The 17,523-nt window shown below is 44.2% G+C and overlaps 1 protein-coding gene across 4 annotated transcripts in view; it reads left to right on the plus strand.

Moving 5' to 3' along the window:
- Nucleotides 1-4,526: 4,526 nt before the first annotated feature.
- The window catches only part of Tacc1 (transforming acidic coiled-coil containing protein 1), a 73,196-nt gene continuing 60,199 nt past the window's right edge, over nucleotides 4,527-17,523 (plus strand). For 2 of the 4 annotated variants that reach the window (XM_042679489.1, XM_042679490.1), the window contains exons 1-2: nucleotides 4,527-5,029; nucleotides 5,927-6,042. In XM_042679489.1, the coding sequence (XP_042535423.1) occupies nucleotides 4,869-5,029; nucleotides 5,927-6,042 (277 nt within the window). In that variant the 5' untranslated portion in view covers nucleotides 4,527-4,868. The remainder of the gene's footprint in view (nucleotides 5,030-5,926; nucleotides 6,043-17,523) is intronic. The other 2 variants (XM_042679491.1, XM_042679492.1) reach the window with 2 other exon arrangements.

Consider the following 17,523-nt stretch of genomic DNA (forward strand, 5'->3'; position numbering starts at 1 on the left):
TTTGGTTTGCTTGTTTTCAACTTTGGATTTATGGTAGTTGGTAGGAAGACTTAGGGATAACATTGGAGTTATTTTCCTCACTTAGGATGAATAAGCTGACCTAATTTATGCCTTTGGCACTCCACATCCTCCCCTCCCCTTCCATCTCTTCTGTTCTTCCTCTTCTCTCTTCTCTCCTTTCCTGATACTGGGACTTGGACTCAGGGTATTGCACTCTCCCTTGGTTTTTTCTTACACTTTCTTACACACTCTTACACTTGAGCCACAACTCCACTTCTGTTTTGCTGGTTAATCAAGAGTCTCAGGGACTTTTCTGCCCAAGTAGGCTTTGAACCGAGAACCTTTTGAGTAGTTGAGATTATGGTCATGAGCCACCAAGCACATGGCTCAAGCAGGATTTTTTTTTTTTTTTTAAATAAAAGTGGATTCTTGGAAGACCGACCCTGAAGTTCAAGGTGAGGCAAACAGGGCTTAGTGGAGCCTAACTATAGCTAGGTCAAGATGAGTCGGCCCTAATTGTCTGTTTACCCATCATTTATTTTACCTTTACTAAAGAGAACCATTTTACAGACCTCTCTGCAGCTTAGATTAGCTGCAAGGTGTGTGCCTGGTTTGGCTATTATTTGTGAAGTCTTTCAAGGTAGCAAATTATATACATATATATACATATATTATGTATAAAATATGTATATGTGATTTTTTATTGATTTTTTATTTATATTTTTTACTTGGCCTGGGCCTTGAGCTCCCTCTGGGCCTGTGCGCTGTAAGCTCCTTTTGCTCTAGGCTATCTCTCAACCATTTGATCTATACTACTTCCTACTTTTTCTGTGATTAATTGGAGATAAGAGTCTCATGGACTTTCCTGTCCAAGCTGGCCTCAAACTGTGATCCTTGGATCTCAACCTCCTGAGTAGCTAGGATTACAGGTGTGAGCCACCAGCCCCCGGCAGTAGTAAATTATTTATTCATACTTACTTATCTTGGTGCTAGGACATGACCCAGAACTTAAGATCATGTGCTAAAGCTCTTGCTCTAGCACTGTGCTATATACTGCCAGCCCCAGGGAATTGGATTTTAGATTTTCATGGAATATTGATGCAGAAGCTACTGATAAGGGCAAGGAACAGAAGAAGGAAGAGAACAAATGGGACCCTTTTTGTGCTTGTGGAAATTTCCAGAACACATGCATATCATTTGGTTACTTGTATGCATTTGCAGACATTCTGCTCAGTGCAGCTGAGGTTACAGAAGCAAAATTATAGTTTATCTTAGTTAGGATAGCTGTTGTCAAACACTGTTTATTATAGGAATTACAGGAAAATTGATATATCAACCTTTTATTCTATTTCTGGAAAATAAAGTCAATTCAGGCTTTGGAGTAAGTTATTTGCTCCTTTGCTGTTCATAATGTCTAAGAACTTGTAGACTGATTTTTAAAACTTGGCCATTTGCTTCTTTTGGTTTCAAGATGTTGCTGCACGAGTCAGGCTTTATAATATTGGAACTATCACTGGACTTAGTTCTACTCTGTGCTAGTTTGTTCATTTTGCTGGTACTGGAGTTTAAACTCAGGGTTTTGTGCTTGCTTGACTGGTATTCTACCAATTGAGCTATACCTCCACACTGGCTTTTGGCTGGTTATTTTGGAGACAGAGTCTTTTTTTTTTTTTTTTTTGGGTCCGGTCATGGGGCCTGAACTCTGGGCCTGGGTTGCTGTCCCTCAGCTCTTCAGCTCAAGGCTAGCGCTCTACCACTTGAGCCACAGTGCCACTTCCGACTTTTTCTGCTTATGTGGTGCTGAGGAATAGAACCCAGGGCCTCATGCATGCAAGGCAAGCGCTCTACCACTAAGCCACCTTCCCAGCCCCTGGAGACAGAGTCTTGAGGAGGACTATCTGCCCTGACTAGCCTCACGCCTTGATCCTCTTGATTAGGAGTATAAGTGTGAGCCACTAGCACTCACTTCTTTGCTAGTTTAATACCTGTTTTTCCCAGAAGCCAGGCTTTAGGAACTGCTATCACCCAAACTCGAAAGGACTAGAGTAAATTAGAATACTCTTTTTTTTTTTTTGGTCGGTCATGGGGCCTGAACTCTGGGCCTGGGTGCTGGCCCCCAGCTCTTCAGCTTAAGGCTAGTGCTCTACCACTTGAACCACAGCACCACTTCCGACTTTTTCTGCTTATGTGGTGCTTAGGAATCGAACCCAGGGCCTCATGCATGTGAGGCAAGCACTCTTCCACTGAGCCACCTTCCCAGGCCCTAGAATACTCATTTTTTAAAGATATTTATTGCAGGCTTCTTAGAGTATATAATTTTGTTCTCACTGGAAAGGCAAAAAAAATTTATTATAAACATGAGATGTTCCTGAATTTTACAATTCTATGGTCCAGAAGTGGGACATATATATGAACAAAAGTTACATATGTTAAGCTAAGAGGAGTGTGACCTTGTATCCTACTTGGCCTGACAGTACTTCATTACTATTAAGAACACTCACCAGCTTCACTGGCTCACACTTGTAATCCTAGCTTCTCAGGAAGCTAAGATCTGAGGATTGCAGTTTGAAACCAGACCAGGCAGAAAAATCTGTGAGACTCTAGGCTCTAGTTAACTACCAAAAAACCTGGAAGTAGAGGTGTGGCTCTGTGGTAGAGCACCAGCCTTGAGTGGAAATGTTAAGGGAAAACTCCCTGGACCTGAGTTCAAGCTCCACTATCAGCACAAGAGAGAGAAGAGTGGGGGGGGGAGGGAGCAAATGTTGCCTTTCATTTTTGGAACTGTTTTAAAGTCATAGTAAGAGTCTCTCTGAATGAATGTTGGGGAGGTGGGAGTTGGAGTAATAGGATAGAAAGTAGGAGAAACCAGCATGCTTTCCCAGAGTCCACTTGAACTGGATGATGAAGGAAGTTTGAGCATCCAGGGCCTTAGAGCTTGGGGTAGCTGGACATGGGAAGTGGGAAAACAAAAGGAACCCTTCAGGAAAGTGTAAAGTTCTGCTGGCAAAGGAAGACTGCTCTGGAAGCAAGAGCAATTAGTTGGTTCCAGCCAGGCATTGTTTCCCAAATTTACCCTTTAATAACAATTCCTTACCGACTTTTAGGTTCTGCTGGACACCAAGGCCTTATTTGGGTGCTAGACAAGTAAGCACTGAGGCTCACTCCAGAGTGGATTTGTATGGGGTTTTAAAATTGTTATCGTAAAGGTGATGTACAGAAGGATTACAGTTGCATAATGCATTTCTTTTTGAACAGTGTCACCTCTGGATTTGTGTTTTTTTAACGTGTTCCCAAGGAACAGTTAGATAGTGTGGGCATATTTCTTGTGAGCCTAAAACAAAAATGCCTCCTGCCTACTCCACTTCTCTGTAATGCCTAGAATGCACCTGACAGTTGTGTTTATGATCTGTGGGAAGAAGATCAAATCAATACCACCATCTCCAGAACATCCCAACCCTTTTGTTTCTTCAGACAAACACCTGCTCTTCCATTACAGGAGGTTGCTGGCCAAGCCTTACCGTGTATGCTTACCCTGTCTTTGTTATCAAATGTGTTGGATAGTCCTGATACATCAGCTCTGTGCGTGCCAACCGCTTTTCAGTACAAGTGTCAGCCTGAGTTTGCCCCTGAATTTGGGAGCTGTTCTGGGAACTCACTGCAACCACCTCAAAGATCCTCTACATCTCTGGGAAATGATCCTGTACAAGGACCCCTTATCCAGGCTCGGAGATCCTTACGCCTGGTTCCTTCATGAGTGGGTACACCATAGTTTTGCGAGGAGCAGTCCCTACATGGAATAACCCAAGAGAAAAGGAAAAGCTGATGTTTCCTCGTGCCTCCCAACGTGAAGGTATGAACTTGAAGGCTCCTGTCACCAGGCCTGTTGGCTTCCCGGTGAAGCAGCAGACAACACCAGAAATCAATTCCTGGGAAGTTAAGAACAGAAAGAAAACGGCTGTCCTGTAACTGGGTAATCCTCTACCCGTCCTAGCTGCTGCAGAGCGTCCCCGAGGGCGGCCCGGAGCGGGGCGAGGCATCTTAATTCCCTGGCCACGAGCATTGCTGAGTGACTTCTAAGTTCTGGGAGCCGTAGGGACTGGAAGAGGCGGCGGGATCAGGAGGAGGGGGTGGGGACAGTCCACAACGGCCTCCAACATAACCAGGGCTTCCTTAACTTTTGTGCAGTCCAGTGCCAGCCACACCGGGGAGCCCCAGCAGCAAGATGAAATATAAAAGGAAAGGAGGAAAAGGCGCGGCAGGCACGGATTCAAAACACGCATCCTGTCAGTCGGGGCTCCGGGGTCCCAGGCGCCGAGGCGGGAGCCGCAGCCGAGAAGCCCCTTCCCGCGGCCTGGACGCATCCATCGAGGTGCCGCGGGGGGAACCCGGCGAGCGCGCGCAGACTTCAAAGGCCCGGCGCAGCGCGCGCCCCCACCCGCGTGGCGCCAGTGGTACGGCCTGAGGGGGCGGCTCCTGGGGCGCGGCTCCGCGGCAGCTGATGCGCGCCCCGCCACTGGAAGGCGGGAGCGAGACCCCGACACCCGGAGTCGCCGGGCACCGCGGGCGGCCCCGAGAGGCCGGCAGAGGCGTCTTCACCAGCGAGGGAGCCCCGCTCGGGGACAGAACGCCGCAGCGCTAGGAAGGAGGACGCGGAAGAGCGGCGCTGCTGCGGGCTGAGGAAGCCCTCCACCCGGCCCCCCGACGGCGCTCGCTCGTTGAGCCACATCCGCGCCGCGGCCGGCGACGCGTTCCGGACGCCTGTCACCGTCCCCTCCATCTTGAACGGGGGCGGGGGAAGAGGAGGCAGGCTCTTCTTCCCGCACATCCCTGCCCCGAGGAGAGGAGCGGGAGCTGCGGCAGCCGGGCTCATGGCGTTCAGCCCTTGGCAGATCCTGTCCCCCGTGCAGTGGGCGAAGTGGACGTGGTCTGCCGTGCGCGGCGGGGGCGGCGGCGAGGATGAGGCCCCGGGGCCCCTGGGCGACCCTGAGGAGGAGGACTCGCAAGCCGAGACTAAATCCCTGAGCTTCAGGCAAGTACACAGCATCCCTGCCCAGATGCAGACTTGCTGCCACCCACCTATCCGCGGCTCCTCCCGTGTGCTTGCGTGTGACCTCCCGCCTGTCCGTGCCATCGCCGTGCCACGTCCCTGCCCATAACCACCTCCGCGCTGTGTTGGTCCAGAGTTCGGGGTGGTCTGTCCTCCCGTGTGTTTTCGTCCCCCGGTTTCACTGTGAGCTCTCTGGAACCCAGCTTCCGCCTGGTCACGCGCGCGCACACACATAGGGACAGTGTCACTGATCACGCCAGGTAGAACCGAGAGCATCCTGGGGAGCGGGGCGAGGGGTGGGGGTCGCTGCCTGGCCCTCCTGGGCCTCACTGTTCCCCTAAGCTATAGCCCTTGTAAAGAGGATCGCATGATGACAGGCCCCTGGCAGCTGGTGAGAAATGGTGGTGTCTGCTGAGCTGTCATCCCTGTGATTGTGGAAGGCAGGTGACAGGATTCTTGACACTCCAGCAGAATGAGGTCCTGAAAGGTAGAGAGGCCTATCAAAGAAAAAAGACATGGCTGGAATTATGAGGGCAGCGCTAATTTTTAAGCCTCTAGAAAAGGGGTCCTGTGAGAAAAGGAGTCTTGCAAACCTCCTTCCACCCCTCCTCCCCCTGCACGAAAAGGGAAGATGACCTCAAATATAAATGTGCTGGAGAAAATCTCCAGAGAACGGAGATTGCAAGGAGACAGGATGGTACACTGAGAATTCCAAGAGGGCACCGCCAAAAGCCGCAGCAGCCTCCTCACAGGCCAGTTTATGCAGAGGATCAGCTGGTTGTAAATAGACAAAAAAAACACCTTTATTCATATGTATATTGTATCAGGTATAGGAAATACCGTTGAAAGTGGTAATTCCTCATTTTTCCCCCTTGGCAGCTCGGATTCTGAAGGTAATTTCGAGACTCCTGAAGCTGAAACTCCCATCAAATCACCTCTCAAGGAATCCTGTGATTCACAACTGGGACTGGCAGGTTCTGGGTCCATAACCCAAGGTAAAAAAAACTTCATTCTTCTGCCTGTTTTGTATAGTTAAAAAAAAATGTGTATGAAAGGAAGAAAAAAATGTTAATTCAGGACTGTTTCAATGGGTTTGGATTGTCTCCTTGTCCGGAAAGAGCCTTTTTAAAGCTCCTAGTTTAGTTGTAAGGTGTCCCCACCCCACCCCAACATTTTGCACATTTGATTATTAGAAGCCTTGTTTATTCTCTGGTTAGCATTTGGTGCAGTTGGACAGTTCTCAGCTTTTTAAAAAGTAAAAATGTGTAGAGTAATAGATTTGGCTTCACAAATTCCTCAGGCTAAATTGCTTTAGGGTGTGTCTAGACACAAAAATTATAGGTAAGAGTTAATTTTTTTTTTGAGTTAGGAATCCTTAAGAGGCAGTTACAAAATTACTTGACTACTACTATGCAGGCATAAATACCTTCTAGTCTTTCAGAGCCCAACCTTGACCTTGCCCTTCATCAGTAGAGGCTGTCCCACTTAATTAGTAGAAAGCTTTTTTGTTACCCAGACAATTCTGAGTAAAAATTAGAACTGTCCTATTAGAAACGATTTGCTCATTCAATAGATAGAGCAGGAAGTCCTGCTGCTCTCAGGGAGCTAACATTTTAGGGGAAGATGGAGGGGTTAAGGGTTAAGCTAAATGTACACATTAGCTTCTGTTAAATACTACAGGAGAAAGTAAGTGGGGAATGGGGAATATGAAGTGTGGCTAGTAAATGCTGAAAGGTAGTTAGGGGGAGTGTGACTGATAAAGTGACTGGGGCCAAAACCCCAAAAGAGAATTGAGGAAACAAGATTTGGAGAAAAGACTCCTCTCAGAAGGAGTGGCTTTTGCAACATTGTGAGACTTGACCTGGGTGAGGTCCCAGGGTGAAAATATTCATGATGTATGTGAGGACCAGTATGAAAGCCAATGGCTGACTTGGAAGTGACAGGTAGACAATCTTAGGACCTGAATCAAGGAGGTCGGAGAGTCCAAGCATCTAGGCCCGACATAAGAAAATACAAAAACAGAGTGGCACACATTTGTTCCCTCGCAGTTTTGGAGAACTGAAATTAAAACTTGAAGTCTGAAACCAGTAATTGGCAGAGTTGCGCTCCTTTCAAAGGCTGTGGGAAGAATCCTTTCTTACCTGTTCTGGCTCCTGGTGATGGTCAGTGGTTACTAGAGTTAATTGTCTTATCACACCATAGTCTTTCCACGTGTCTGTATGTTCCCAAGGTGCCAGTCATTGAATTTAATCCTTAACTTTATTACATTCTCAAAGATACTGTTTACTAAGGAACACATCAGGTGTGAAGAGATAGGACTTTTTTATTTGTTTTGTACTAGGATTTGGACTTTTTTTTTCAGTACTGGAATTTGGGGTTTGAACTTGGGCCTGGTGATTTTGGGGCAGGTGCTCTATTACTTGAGCCAGATCCTCCCTTTTTTTTTTTTTGCTTTAGTTATTTTTAGATAGCATCTTGAGTTTTCCATCAAGCTGGGGTGACAGTTAAGGGCCATCATGCCTATCTTATTTGTGGAGATGGTCTTTCTTTTTGGCCAGATTGGCCTCTAGCCATGCCAGTCTCTGCCTCCTCAGTAATTGGGGTTATAAGTGTGAGCCACTGTGCCCAGCCTAACATTTCTTTCCTTTTTTCTTTTTTTTTTGGTCATTTGTGGGGCTTGAATTCTGGGCCTTAGCTCTTCAGGTCAAGATGAAGGCTCTTATCAGTTGAGCCATAGTGCCACTTCTGGTTTTCTGGTGGTTAATTGAAGATAAGAGTCTCATGGACTTTCCTGCCTGGGCTGGCTTTGAACCACGATCCTTAGATCTCAGCCTCCTGTGTATAGGATTACAGGTGTGAGCTACCAGTGCTCGGCTAACATTATTTTTTGAGGGACACAATTCAACTCACAACAGGAATTTGAGCAGAGGAATTTTGTTTTGATCTTTGTTCTTGATTTTTTTAGACAGCATCCCACTCTGTAACTCAAATTGGCCTAGAACTCATGATCCTCTGTCTTGGTCTTTCTAGTGCAGGGATTGATTTCTTATTTCAAGGTTCTCTGGCTATTGTACTGGATGAGACTCTAGGGTGTATTGCTTACAATGGCAGATAGAACCAGCTTTCAGCTATATAGCCACCTAATTTTTTAAACTGATTTTGACTATGTCAGACCCACAGTTGAGATGTCTATTTTTAGTAATTTCTTCAGGTTACCTAGAGAAGTCAAGTCACTCTGATAATATATAATTGTTGGTAAAATGACATCAGATTTTTTTTTGTGTGTGTGAATTTTTTTTTTAAACTAGGACTAGGGGATTGAACTGAGGACCTAGCACACCTTCAGGCTCCTTTGCAATTTGTTTTTGTCTGAAATGAGAGCTCCATGCTCTGTCTGCCTGCTGAGCATAAGGCAGTACTGTCAACCTATTTTGTTCAATTCAAGACTGTTTGGGAACAGACAGGTTTATATACTGGAGAACTTGGTTTGTGGCACAAAGCTGTGTATCATTCTCACTTATGAAGATACCACTTGTTTCTCATAGTTCTCTTTTCTTCTTGCAAGATTGGCAGATCAGAAGGGAGATTTAGAAGCTTGAAAGAACTGTTTTGTGACTTTCCCATCAAATTTAAATAAAACCCATAAGACACATGTTAAGTAGCTGTCTGAAAGCCTCTTTGAATTGCCCTCAGCGTGGGCTGCCTGGCCCTTTCTCATCATTCCATCAGCTGCTAAACTGATTCATCCTGCCAATTTCTTGGCCAACTGAATAGAGATCTGGATGGGCCTAGGCCCCCAAAGCCACAGAGACCTAATTGTTTAATCTGTCCAGTACTGATGATGACTTTCACACGCTTTCATTCTATCTAAAAAATATTCTCTAGACTTTTTCCTGTTAGAGAGTATTGCATCAGGAAAGCTCTGTAGGGTTTGTGACTATAGGCTATAATTGTAGGGGCTGGAGATTGGTGGTGTACAATCTAGAAAACAATCCTACACATTATGGAATCTCTTACTTTAAGGTTTTTAAACAGTAGGATGCTTGCTCATCAGCTGGGTAGTGTGTGGAGGTAGTCCAGATTTTTGTGGCTTGATTGCCCTGCCACACATATGCAGTAAATGTGAAAATACCCCAAAGTACAGGTCTGATGAGAGATAATTTCAGAGGGCAAAAATTCCTTAAGGGTCATTTTATGTTGCAATTTAATTTCTGGGACTGAAAATGATATTTTCATTGTTTCTAACATCTTTCATATTTCTGTGGTTCCAAGATATGGTTGAACAGTAAGTATAGACTATTTAAGACTGTATCTTTTGGAGGGTCAGTTTAAGAGTTGTTAGCCCAGAGCTGTTGTTAACATTAAAAAAAAATTTATTGTTATTGTAAAAGTGAGGTACAAAGGGGGTACAGTATATAAGCCAGATAATGAGTTGTTCCTTTTTGGACAATCATCTCTTCCATCCTGTCCCCACTCACAACTTGTATAGTTCATTTTCATCATAATGTCTAGTGAGTATCACTGCTGCATTTGTTCACTCTCTTCCCCTCCATTTCTCAGTCCCCCTGCCCCCTTCCCCCCCCCCCCCCCCCCCCCCCCCCCCCGGTCTTCCCCCCTCCCCCCCCCTTCCTAAGGCAAATGAACAAGACAAAAAGAAAAGGAAAGAAAAACAACAGCAAACTAAAAAAAACCTCTCCATTTCCTGGACTTGGTGTTAACATCTGTAAATGGTCCCAGCTTTCTGGTATACAAAGGCACTCGAATGAAGTGGTTATGTCTCATAACCATACCTATGGTTCCTGTAATGACTTCCATAATTCTTTCAATTCAGGGAAACATATGACTTTCCTTTTATTGAGAGTCTCTTAGGAACTTTTTTTTTTTTTTTTTTTTTGCCGGTCATGGGCCCTGAACTCTGGATCTGGGCGCTGTCCCTCAGCTCTTCAGCTCAAGGCAAGCGCTCTACCACTGGAGCCACAGCGCCACTTCCGGCTTTTTCTGTTTATGTGGTGCTGAGGAATCGAACCCAGGGCCTCATGCTTGCAAGGCATGCATTCTACCGCTGAGCTACCTTCCCAGCCCCCTCTTAGGAACTTAAAATATCTAAATTTGGAAATGACTTTGCCTAAGACAAGTGCCAGGAATTACACAAAGGATAAAGTTCTGTTGTGGATTTTTTTTTTTTTTACACCACCAGTAGAAGCTAGTTCCTGATTTCTTTGTGAAATAAAATTCTAGCCAAAAAAATTTCGCAAAAATACCATATTGGTGGCTGTAAAGTTTGGGCTGTCCTGTATTTGCTGTCAGTCTTCTCCCACAAAGAGAATTTAAGCTGTTGCTATTGTATCGATCATCTCTTTGCCTGGAATTTTATCAGTGAGTAAACATCCCTTAGGAAAGGAGTTCAAGGTGGTTCACTTTCCTTCATCTGTCTCTGTTTCTGTCTCTGTCTCTCCTTCTCCCTCTCTCCCCCTCTGTTTCTCTTTGTCTCTCTCTATCCCTCTCTAAATGGTCATGAAATATTTAGGTGCTATGGTTTTGTTCAGCTATTGTAGCCTACAGTAGATTCACCTTGCCAGTTGAGCTTCTTCCACCCAGTGCTTTCACACCTTTTTTGTACAGATCGCTACCACCCCTTCCCCCCCCCCCCATACTTTTTTATTTTGAGAAAGAGAATCTTTTATCAGTTGTGGGGCTTGAACTCTGGGTCTGGGTGTAGGTTGCCCCTGAGCTATTCAGCTCAAAGCAAGCACTCTACAACTTGAGCCACAGTGCCAATTCTGGTTTTCTAGTGGTTAATTGGAGATGAGAGTTCCATGGAGTTTCTTGCCTGGGCTGGCTTTGAACCACAATCCTCAGATCTCAGCCTCCTGAGTAGGAGGATTACAGGCATTAGCCACCAGAACCCAGTAAGAAAGAGAATCTTAATGCAGAAACTTTTTTACTAACCTGGAAAAATTAGTTAAACCTATCTGGTTTGTATGTTACTAGATGTTTATGTTTTTTGTTTGTTTGCTTGTTTGTTTTTTGTTGGTTGTAGGGCCTGAGCCACCAGTACCCAGTAAGAAAGAGAACCTTAATGCAGAAACTTTTTTACTATCCTGGAAAAATTAGTTAAACCTATCTGGTTTGTATGTTATTAGATGTTTATGTTTTTTGTTTGTTTGCTTGTTTGTTTTTTGTTGGTTGTGGGGCCTGAACTCTGGGCCTGGGCACTGTCCCTCGGCTCTTCAGCTCAAGGTTAGTGCTCTGCCACTTGAGCCACAGCACCACTTCCAGCTTTTTCTGCTTATGTAGTTCTGAGGAATCAAACCCAGGGCCTGATGCATGGGAGGCAAGCACTCTACCACTGAGCCACCTTCCTAGCCCCGCCTATATTATTTTTAAGGCACAATACAACCCTCTAGTTGGTATGGAAGGTAAAGGAGATCAGTTCCCAGATACTTACTGCTGGAAGTCTTGTAGGAAATGCAGAATTGTTAACAGTTTTGGTTCATGAGAACAAGGAAACCATGCTCAGAGGCTAAATCTAGCCAGCCACCTATTTTTTATATGGTCCTCCAGAGGAGAATAGATATTATAATTTTGGTTGAAAAAGCTATTTTGTGAAATGAAAATTTTATAACATTCTTAGTTCAGGGCCCATAAATAAGCTTTATTGGATAGCTACACACATTTGTTTAGGCATTGCCTTTGGCAGTTTTGTGCTATGGTCATTGGGGTTGAATATTTGGAAGAGAGACCAAATGTCTAGCCAAAGCCTAGAATATTTGTTGTCTGCTCAGAATATGTTTGCCAACCTATATCCATACTGTCCCAATTTCTGTAAAACTATATAGTTAAGTAATTTGAGATGATGACTTAAATAAAAGAAAGTGGCAGGGCTATAACTGAGTAGCAAATGAACAGTTTGTGCTGGGTGATGTTATTGTAGGCCTGTGCAATTGTAATCAGAGGTCTAGGGGTGCTAAACAGGTCTACCCTGTTACTCCAAAAGAGCAAATAGAAGTAATCGTGAAATAACGAGAAAGGCTTTTAATCAACATAGCTATATTGGGAAGGCCAAGTAATTTCAGTCTACCTTCAGGGTCCTGACTTGAGCTTTAGGTTTAATTAGAGAAGAATCTTAGGGTAAGAGGTATGTATAACTAGACAATCTTGATCAAATCTGGTTGATAATTATCTTAGTTCTGGTTCTGCAAGGTAGTGGTTCAAAGAATTTCTTAACTGCTTTAGGGAACAAGCCAGTTCCTGTGAGATGATTGCTTCTGCTTGTGGGAAGAGAGTATCCTATCTGCCAGGTTCTGCTGTTCCTAAATCCAAAATGACTACAGATTTCAGACCAGACTGGAGACTTTCAGGCACCTTTTAGAGGTCTCAAACAGGACACTGTAAAATCTGACAGTAAGAAACTTCAGTTAGTCTTTTGTACTGTCAGCCTTGAAGGGAGGGGGGGGGGAATGAGATAAGTATGATCACTTCCATGGATGGGGAACTTTTTTCTGCAAGGGCCATTAGAATATTAATGATCTACAATGTCATTTGAAGGCCATACAAAATTATCAGTAAAGGCAAATGGTCACTGGCAGTCTAGAAGAAGCATACATGTCATATACCAAATGATTTCCAGACTTTATGTGGCCCAAGAGCCAGACATTTCCCTCCCTACAGTCACTCCTGAGTAATTATATTAGTATTTGTATAGTTATGTGGTGTCTTGAAGTTTTAATACAAAGAAGATGGATTTTAAGATGACTAGAGATATATCCAGATTTCATTCTGATTTTAGTTATTTAGTTGTGGGCCCAAGTGAAGTGTCATTTTTGTTTTTTTGAACGAAGTGCGGGTGGCTCATACCAGTAATACTAGCTACTCAGGAGGCTGAGATCTGAGGATTGCGGTTCAAAGCCAGCCAGGCAGGAAAGTCTGTGAGACTCTTATCTCCAATTTACCACCAGAAAACCAGAAGTGGTGCTGTGGCTCAAGCGATAGAGTGCTTGCCTTGAGCTGAAGAGCTGAGGGACAGCTCCCAGGCCCAGAGTTCAAGCCCCACTACTAACCAAAAAAAAAAAAAAGTACAAGGTAACTAATAACAATAAAAAACCTGGTATCTCTGCCTTCATTTTGCATCTGTCTCTTTTGTCTTAAAATTTTGGGTCAGGGGCTGGGAAGGTGGCTCAGTGGTAGAGCGCTTGCCTTGCATGCATGAGGCCCTGGGTTGGATTCCTCAGCATCACATAAGCAAAAAAAAAGAAGAAAAAAGCCGGAAGTGGTACTGTGGTTCAAGTGGTAGAGCGCTAGCCTTGAGCTGAGGGACAGCGCCCAGACCCAGAGTTCAGGCCCCACAACCGTACCCCAAAAAAAAAAATTGGGGGGGGGTCAGTCTCCTGATTATCTCTGTACATAGGCATGTTAATCACTCGGGGATATCAGTTTAGAAACTGGTCATATAGCTCTGTTTCCATCCATCTGTCCATCCATCCATCCATCCATCCATCTATCTATCATCGATCTAACCCATAAAATAAATGTCGTCTAAAGCCATTGAAAGTTTGAGTGGCCTCAGCACTGCAAAAAAGGAGGGAAAGTAGGTAAAGTTAAAAAAACAGTATCTTTTCCTCTGACCAGTTTTACTACCTATAAAGAAGTCTTGACTATTTTGTCATGGTCTCCTAAACTCAGAGTAGTAATGGGAAATCAAGGTTGATCTACCCCAAAGAACCATTTTAGTGGGTTTGATAAATTAGGTTGTTAAATTGTGGGGTGACTGTGAAATCTTCCTAGAAAGACTTTGCTAATTATGAGTTGAAGATTTCATCTTCACCTTTGCACACGTAAGAGCCTAATTTATGAGGTCCCACAATCATAATAGATTTTCAAGGTTTAAACTGATGTAGTAATATGTGGAATCTTCTGTTGATCCATAAATTAAAATATACCTTTGCAATTCTTTTAATCAAATACTCTCCTTGAAGAGTTACACCCCTGCCTTTTTATTTGGTGGTGTTGAGGATTCAAACCAGGGCCACCAAATTCTAGGAAAGCCTCTGCCAGTAAATTATACCCTCAATCCCCGAATAACCTCCTGTCTTCTCTTTCCTTTTTTCTTCTCTTTTCCTTTTCTTTTTTCCTCTCCCCTCCCCTGCATTCCCCTCTCATTCCTTCTTATCTCCTCCCCTGTTCCATTTCTGTCTTTCCTTCTCCCTCCCTCCCTCCCTCCCTCCCTCCCTTCCTTCCTTCCTGTACTAGGGCTTGAACTCAGGGCCTGGGTGTGGCCTTGAGTTCTTTTGCCTGTCTAATTAGTGCTCTTCCACTTGAGCCACAATTGATCTAGTGTGCGTGCGTGTGTGTGTGTGTGTGTGTGTGTGTGTGTGTGTGTGTGTGTGTGTGTGTGTGTGTGTGGTTAATTGGAGATAAGTCTCAGGAACTTTCCTGCCTGGGCTGGCTTTGAAACTCCATCTTCAGATCTCAACCTCTTGAGTAGCTAGTAGCTAAGATTAAAGGCATGAGCCACTGGCTCCTGGCCACAATTGATCTAGTGTGCGTGCGTGCGTGCGTGCGTGCGTGCGTGCGCGTGTGTGTGTGTGTGTGTGTGTGTGTGTGTGTGTGTGTGGTTAATTGGAGATAAGTCTCAGGAACTTTCCTGCCTGGGCTGGCTTTGAAACTCCATCTTCAGATCTCAACCTCTTGAGTAGCTAGTAGCTAAGATTAAAGGCATGAGCCACTGGCTCCTGGCTGTTGTTTCTGAGGCTGAATGTCACTGTGTAGCCTAGGCTGAACTCTTGTAAATCCTTCATCCTCAGCCTCCTTGGTGCTGGAATTAGGAGTATGTGTCACCACACTTGGGTCAAGTAGCCACTTTCTGTTATTGGAATTTTTTTTTTGATGGTCCTGGGGCTTGAACTCAGGGCTTGGGCACTGTCTCTAAGCTTTCTTGCTCAAGGCTACTGCTCTTCCACTTGAACCACAGCTTCCCTTCCAGCTTTTGGCGATTAAGAGAGAAGAATATCACCTACTTTCTTGTTCAGCTTGGCTTTGAACTGATATCACAGATCTCATCTCAGTCTCCTGAATAGCTAGGATTATAAGCTTGTACCACTGGTGCCTGGCTGTAAGTGATTTTTAGGTGAACTCTGACAAATGATTGACTATGAGTTTTCTTTTTCTACTAGGTGTTTTGGAAACAGGTAGTTTTGTTTACAGCATTTTATAAGTATGATGCTATGAGATAGCACATCCATGAGTTCCATTTTACAGGTTGTGAAATCAGAGTTAGAGCCATTATTGCTAGTAGTAGACGTGGGCCTTGAATTCATCTTTAAATGTTGCAGATGCAAGGCTCTTTGGAACATGTTATACATAATTTCTCTCCAGGGATTTAAAATTCTGTCCTCACTATCTGATGAGAAAACTTAGAAGATGTAGAAGTTCTTAAAATGTTACTGGAACAGGATATGTGATGGAGAAAGCTTTCTCCTAGGTGACAGTTTTAACTGTTTTTAAACTCAGCCGGAGATACATCTCCCACATGTGTTAACTTGGCTCATACAATGCCTGACAGATAAAATGCAGTTAGGAATTCTGAACATCAGAAGTTCCATTTCAATATAGGTAGTCAGAAACAAAACCATCACTGAATAAAAAGTTACCTTGCATTGAAAACATTTTGCTCCTTTAATGTTTACCTTCAGCTCATCCATGAAAAATAAAGAAGGAATGGAAATGGACACATGGGGTAGCGTTTGCTTTCCTTCTCTGCCTGAATCATGTTTGGGTGAGAGGAGGTGAGAATCTGCATCTATTTTCAGGTAGAAAGAGGAGGTTCTTTTTCATTTGTTTCAAAATCTGGGGATTATATACTAGGGCCTCGGCCCAGCTAGGCAGTTGCTCTACCACTGAACCATATCCCCAACCCTAAGAGGAGTTTTTAAGAGTTTTGTAAGCTAGGCACCGTTAACTCACACCTGTAATTCTAGCTACTTAGGAAGCTAAGATCTGAGGATTGTGGTTCCAAGCTAACCTGAGCAGGAAAGTCTGTGAGATTCTTGTGTCCAGTTAACCATCAAAAAGCAGGATGTGGAACTGTGTGGTTCAAGTCGTTGAGTACTACTAGCTTTGAGCAAAAACGCTCAGGAACAGCACCTAGTCCCCAAAGTTCAAGCCCCAGAACATGCACAACAACAGCAACAAAAGTCTTGTATTAGTGAACTCTTGGCACATCAAATTACCCCCCAAATTTGGATTAAAATAGTAAGCATCTTCCAGGAAGTGGGAAAAATTAATAAGCATCTATTTAACATGGTTTTTGTCAGTGGAGAATTTAGGAGCAACCTTTCACTTGTGAGAAATCAGTCGAGATTTTGGCTAGACTCCAGTAATTTGAAGACTTGGCTGATATTAGAGAATCTTCTAATATGGCTCATGCATTTGCCTGGCCAGGTGGGAGGAATCTCAGAGACCACTACTGTGTTGCTTACAGTGTAGTGTACCTTGCTTGCAAGAACAAGCAAATTACAAACTGCAATGTCTTTTATGATTTAACCTCTTTTATAATTCACACTGTTACTTATAACCACAGGGTGCTTTTGGTGACACAGGTCAGTCCAAAGGTATGAATACCAGGAAGTAGACTTGTTGGGAGCCATTCTGGACACTGGCTACCACAGATCCTTTCTACTTCTTCCCTTCCTTTCCTTCCCCTTCCCTTTCCTTCTCTCTTCCCCTTCCTTCTTTTGATAGTTGGCCTCAAATTGCATTCCTCCCAAACTCTGCCTCTGAATTAGCTAGGATTATATGCATTAGCCACTATACCCATCTTCCTTTACTACTTTTTAAAAAAACATTTGTACCAAAAGCTATAACTGCTTTCTTCCTTCCAGACCTCTTCATTGCCTTCCTGTGGCTCTTTTCCTGGAGTTCAGGAACAGAAGTGGCAGAAGAAATGATGGGGTCCTCCACCAGGCTTGTCTTAATTAGAGCCAGTATACTGGCTGCTATCTCTTTGTCTGGAGACTTGTCTCTTGCTAAACATTTGTTTCTCTTTTTACTTATCTAGAACTAACTTCCCAGCTGTGTGGGTGGTTGCTACTTTTTGAGAGAGGCAGTTGGTATTTTGAATCCTTCAGTAATTATTTCTGAAGAGATGGTGCGTTATGAGCATTATGGTTGTTTGGCAGCAACAGATTGAAGTTACACAATTTTAGATCTTTGCAAAGGAGTCTCCTCTGTTATGGCACGTGCTTTCTCTCCTTGCTCTTCCTGAGGGATGAGTTTGCCATAAGGAAGTTCTGTGGGGAGGAGCTTTTGATTCTGTGATAGGGAACCTCTCTACACATGAAATGTAGCCTTCAGCAAATCCAGAAGGTTCCAGAACCAATAGATACCTCATACATTAGAGAAGACATACTCATTATGGGACTTGGCTTCTCTGGAGAAGGTTTTGGTTTCCTGGTAGGCAGACAGTTGCTTAACTGATG

Source organism: Dipodomys spectabilis, unplaced genomic scaffold (genome assembly GCF_019054845.1).
Source record: "Dipodomys spectabilis isolate Male_0828 unplaced genomic scaffold, ASM1905484v1 ptg000052l, whole genome shotgun sequence".
In the NCBI taxonomy this organism is placed as follows: Eukaryota; Metazoa; Chordata; class Mammalia; order Rodentia; family Heteromyidae; genus Dipodomys; species Dipodomys spectabilis.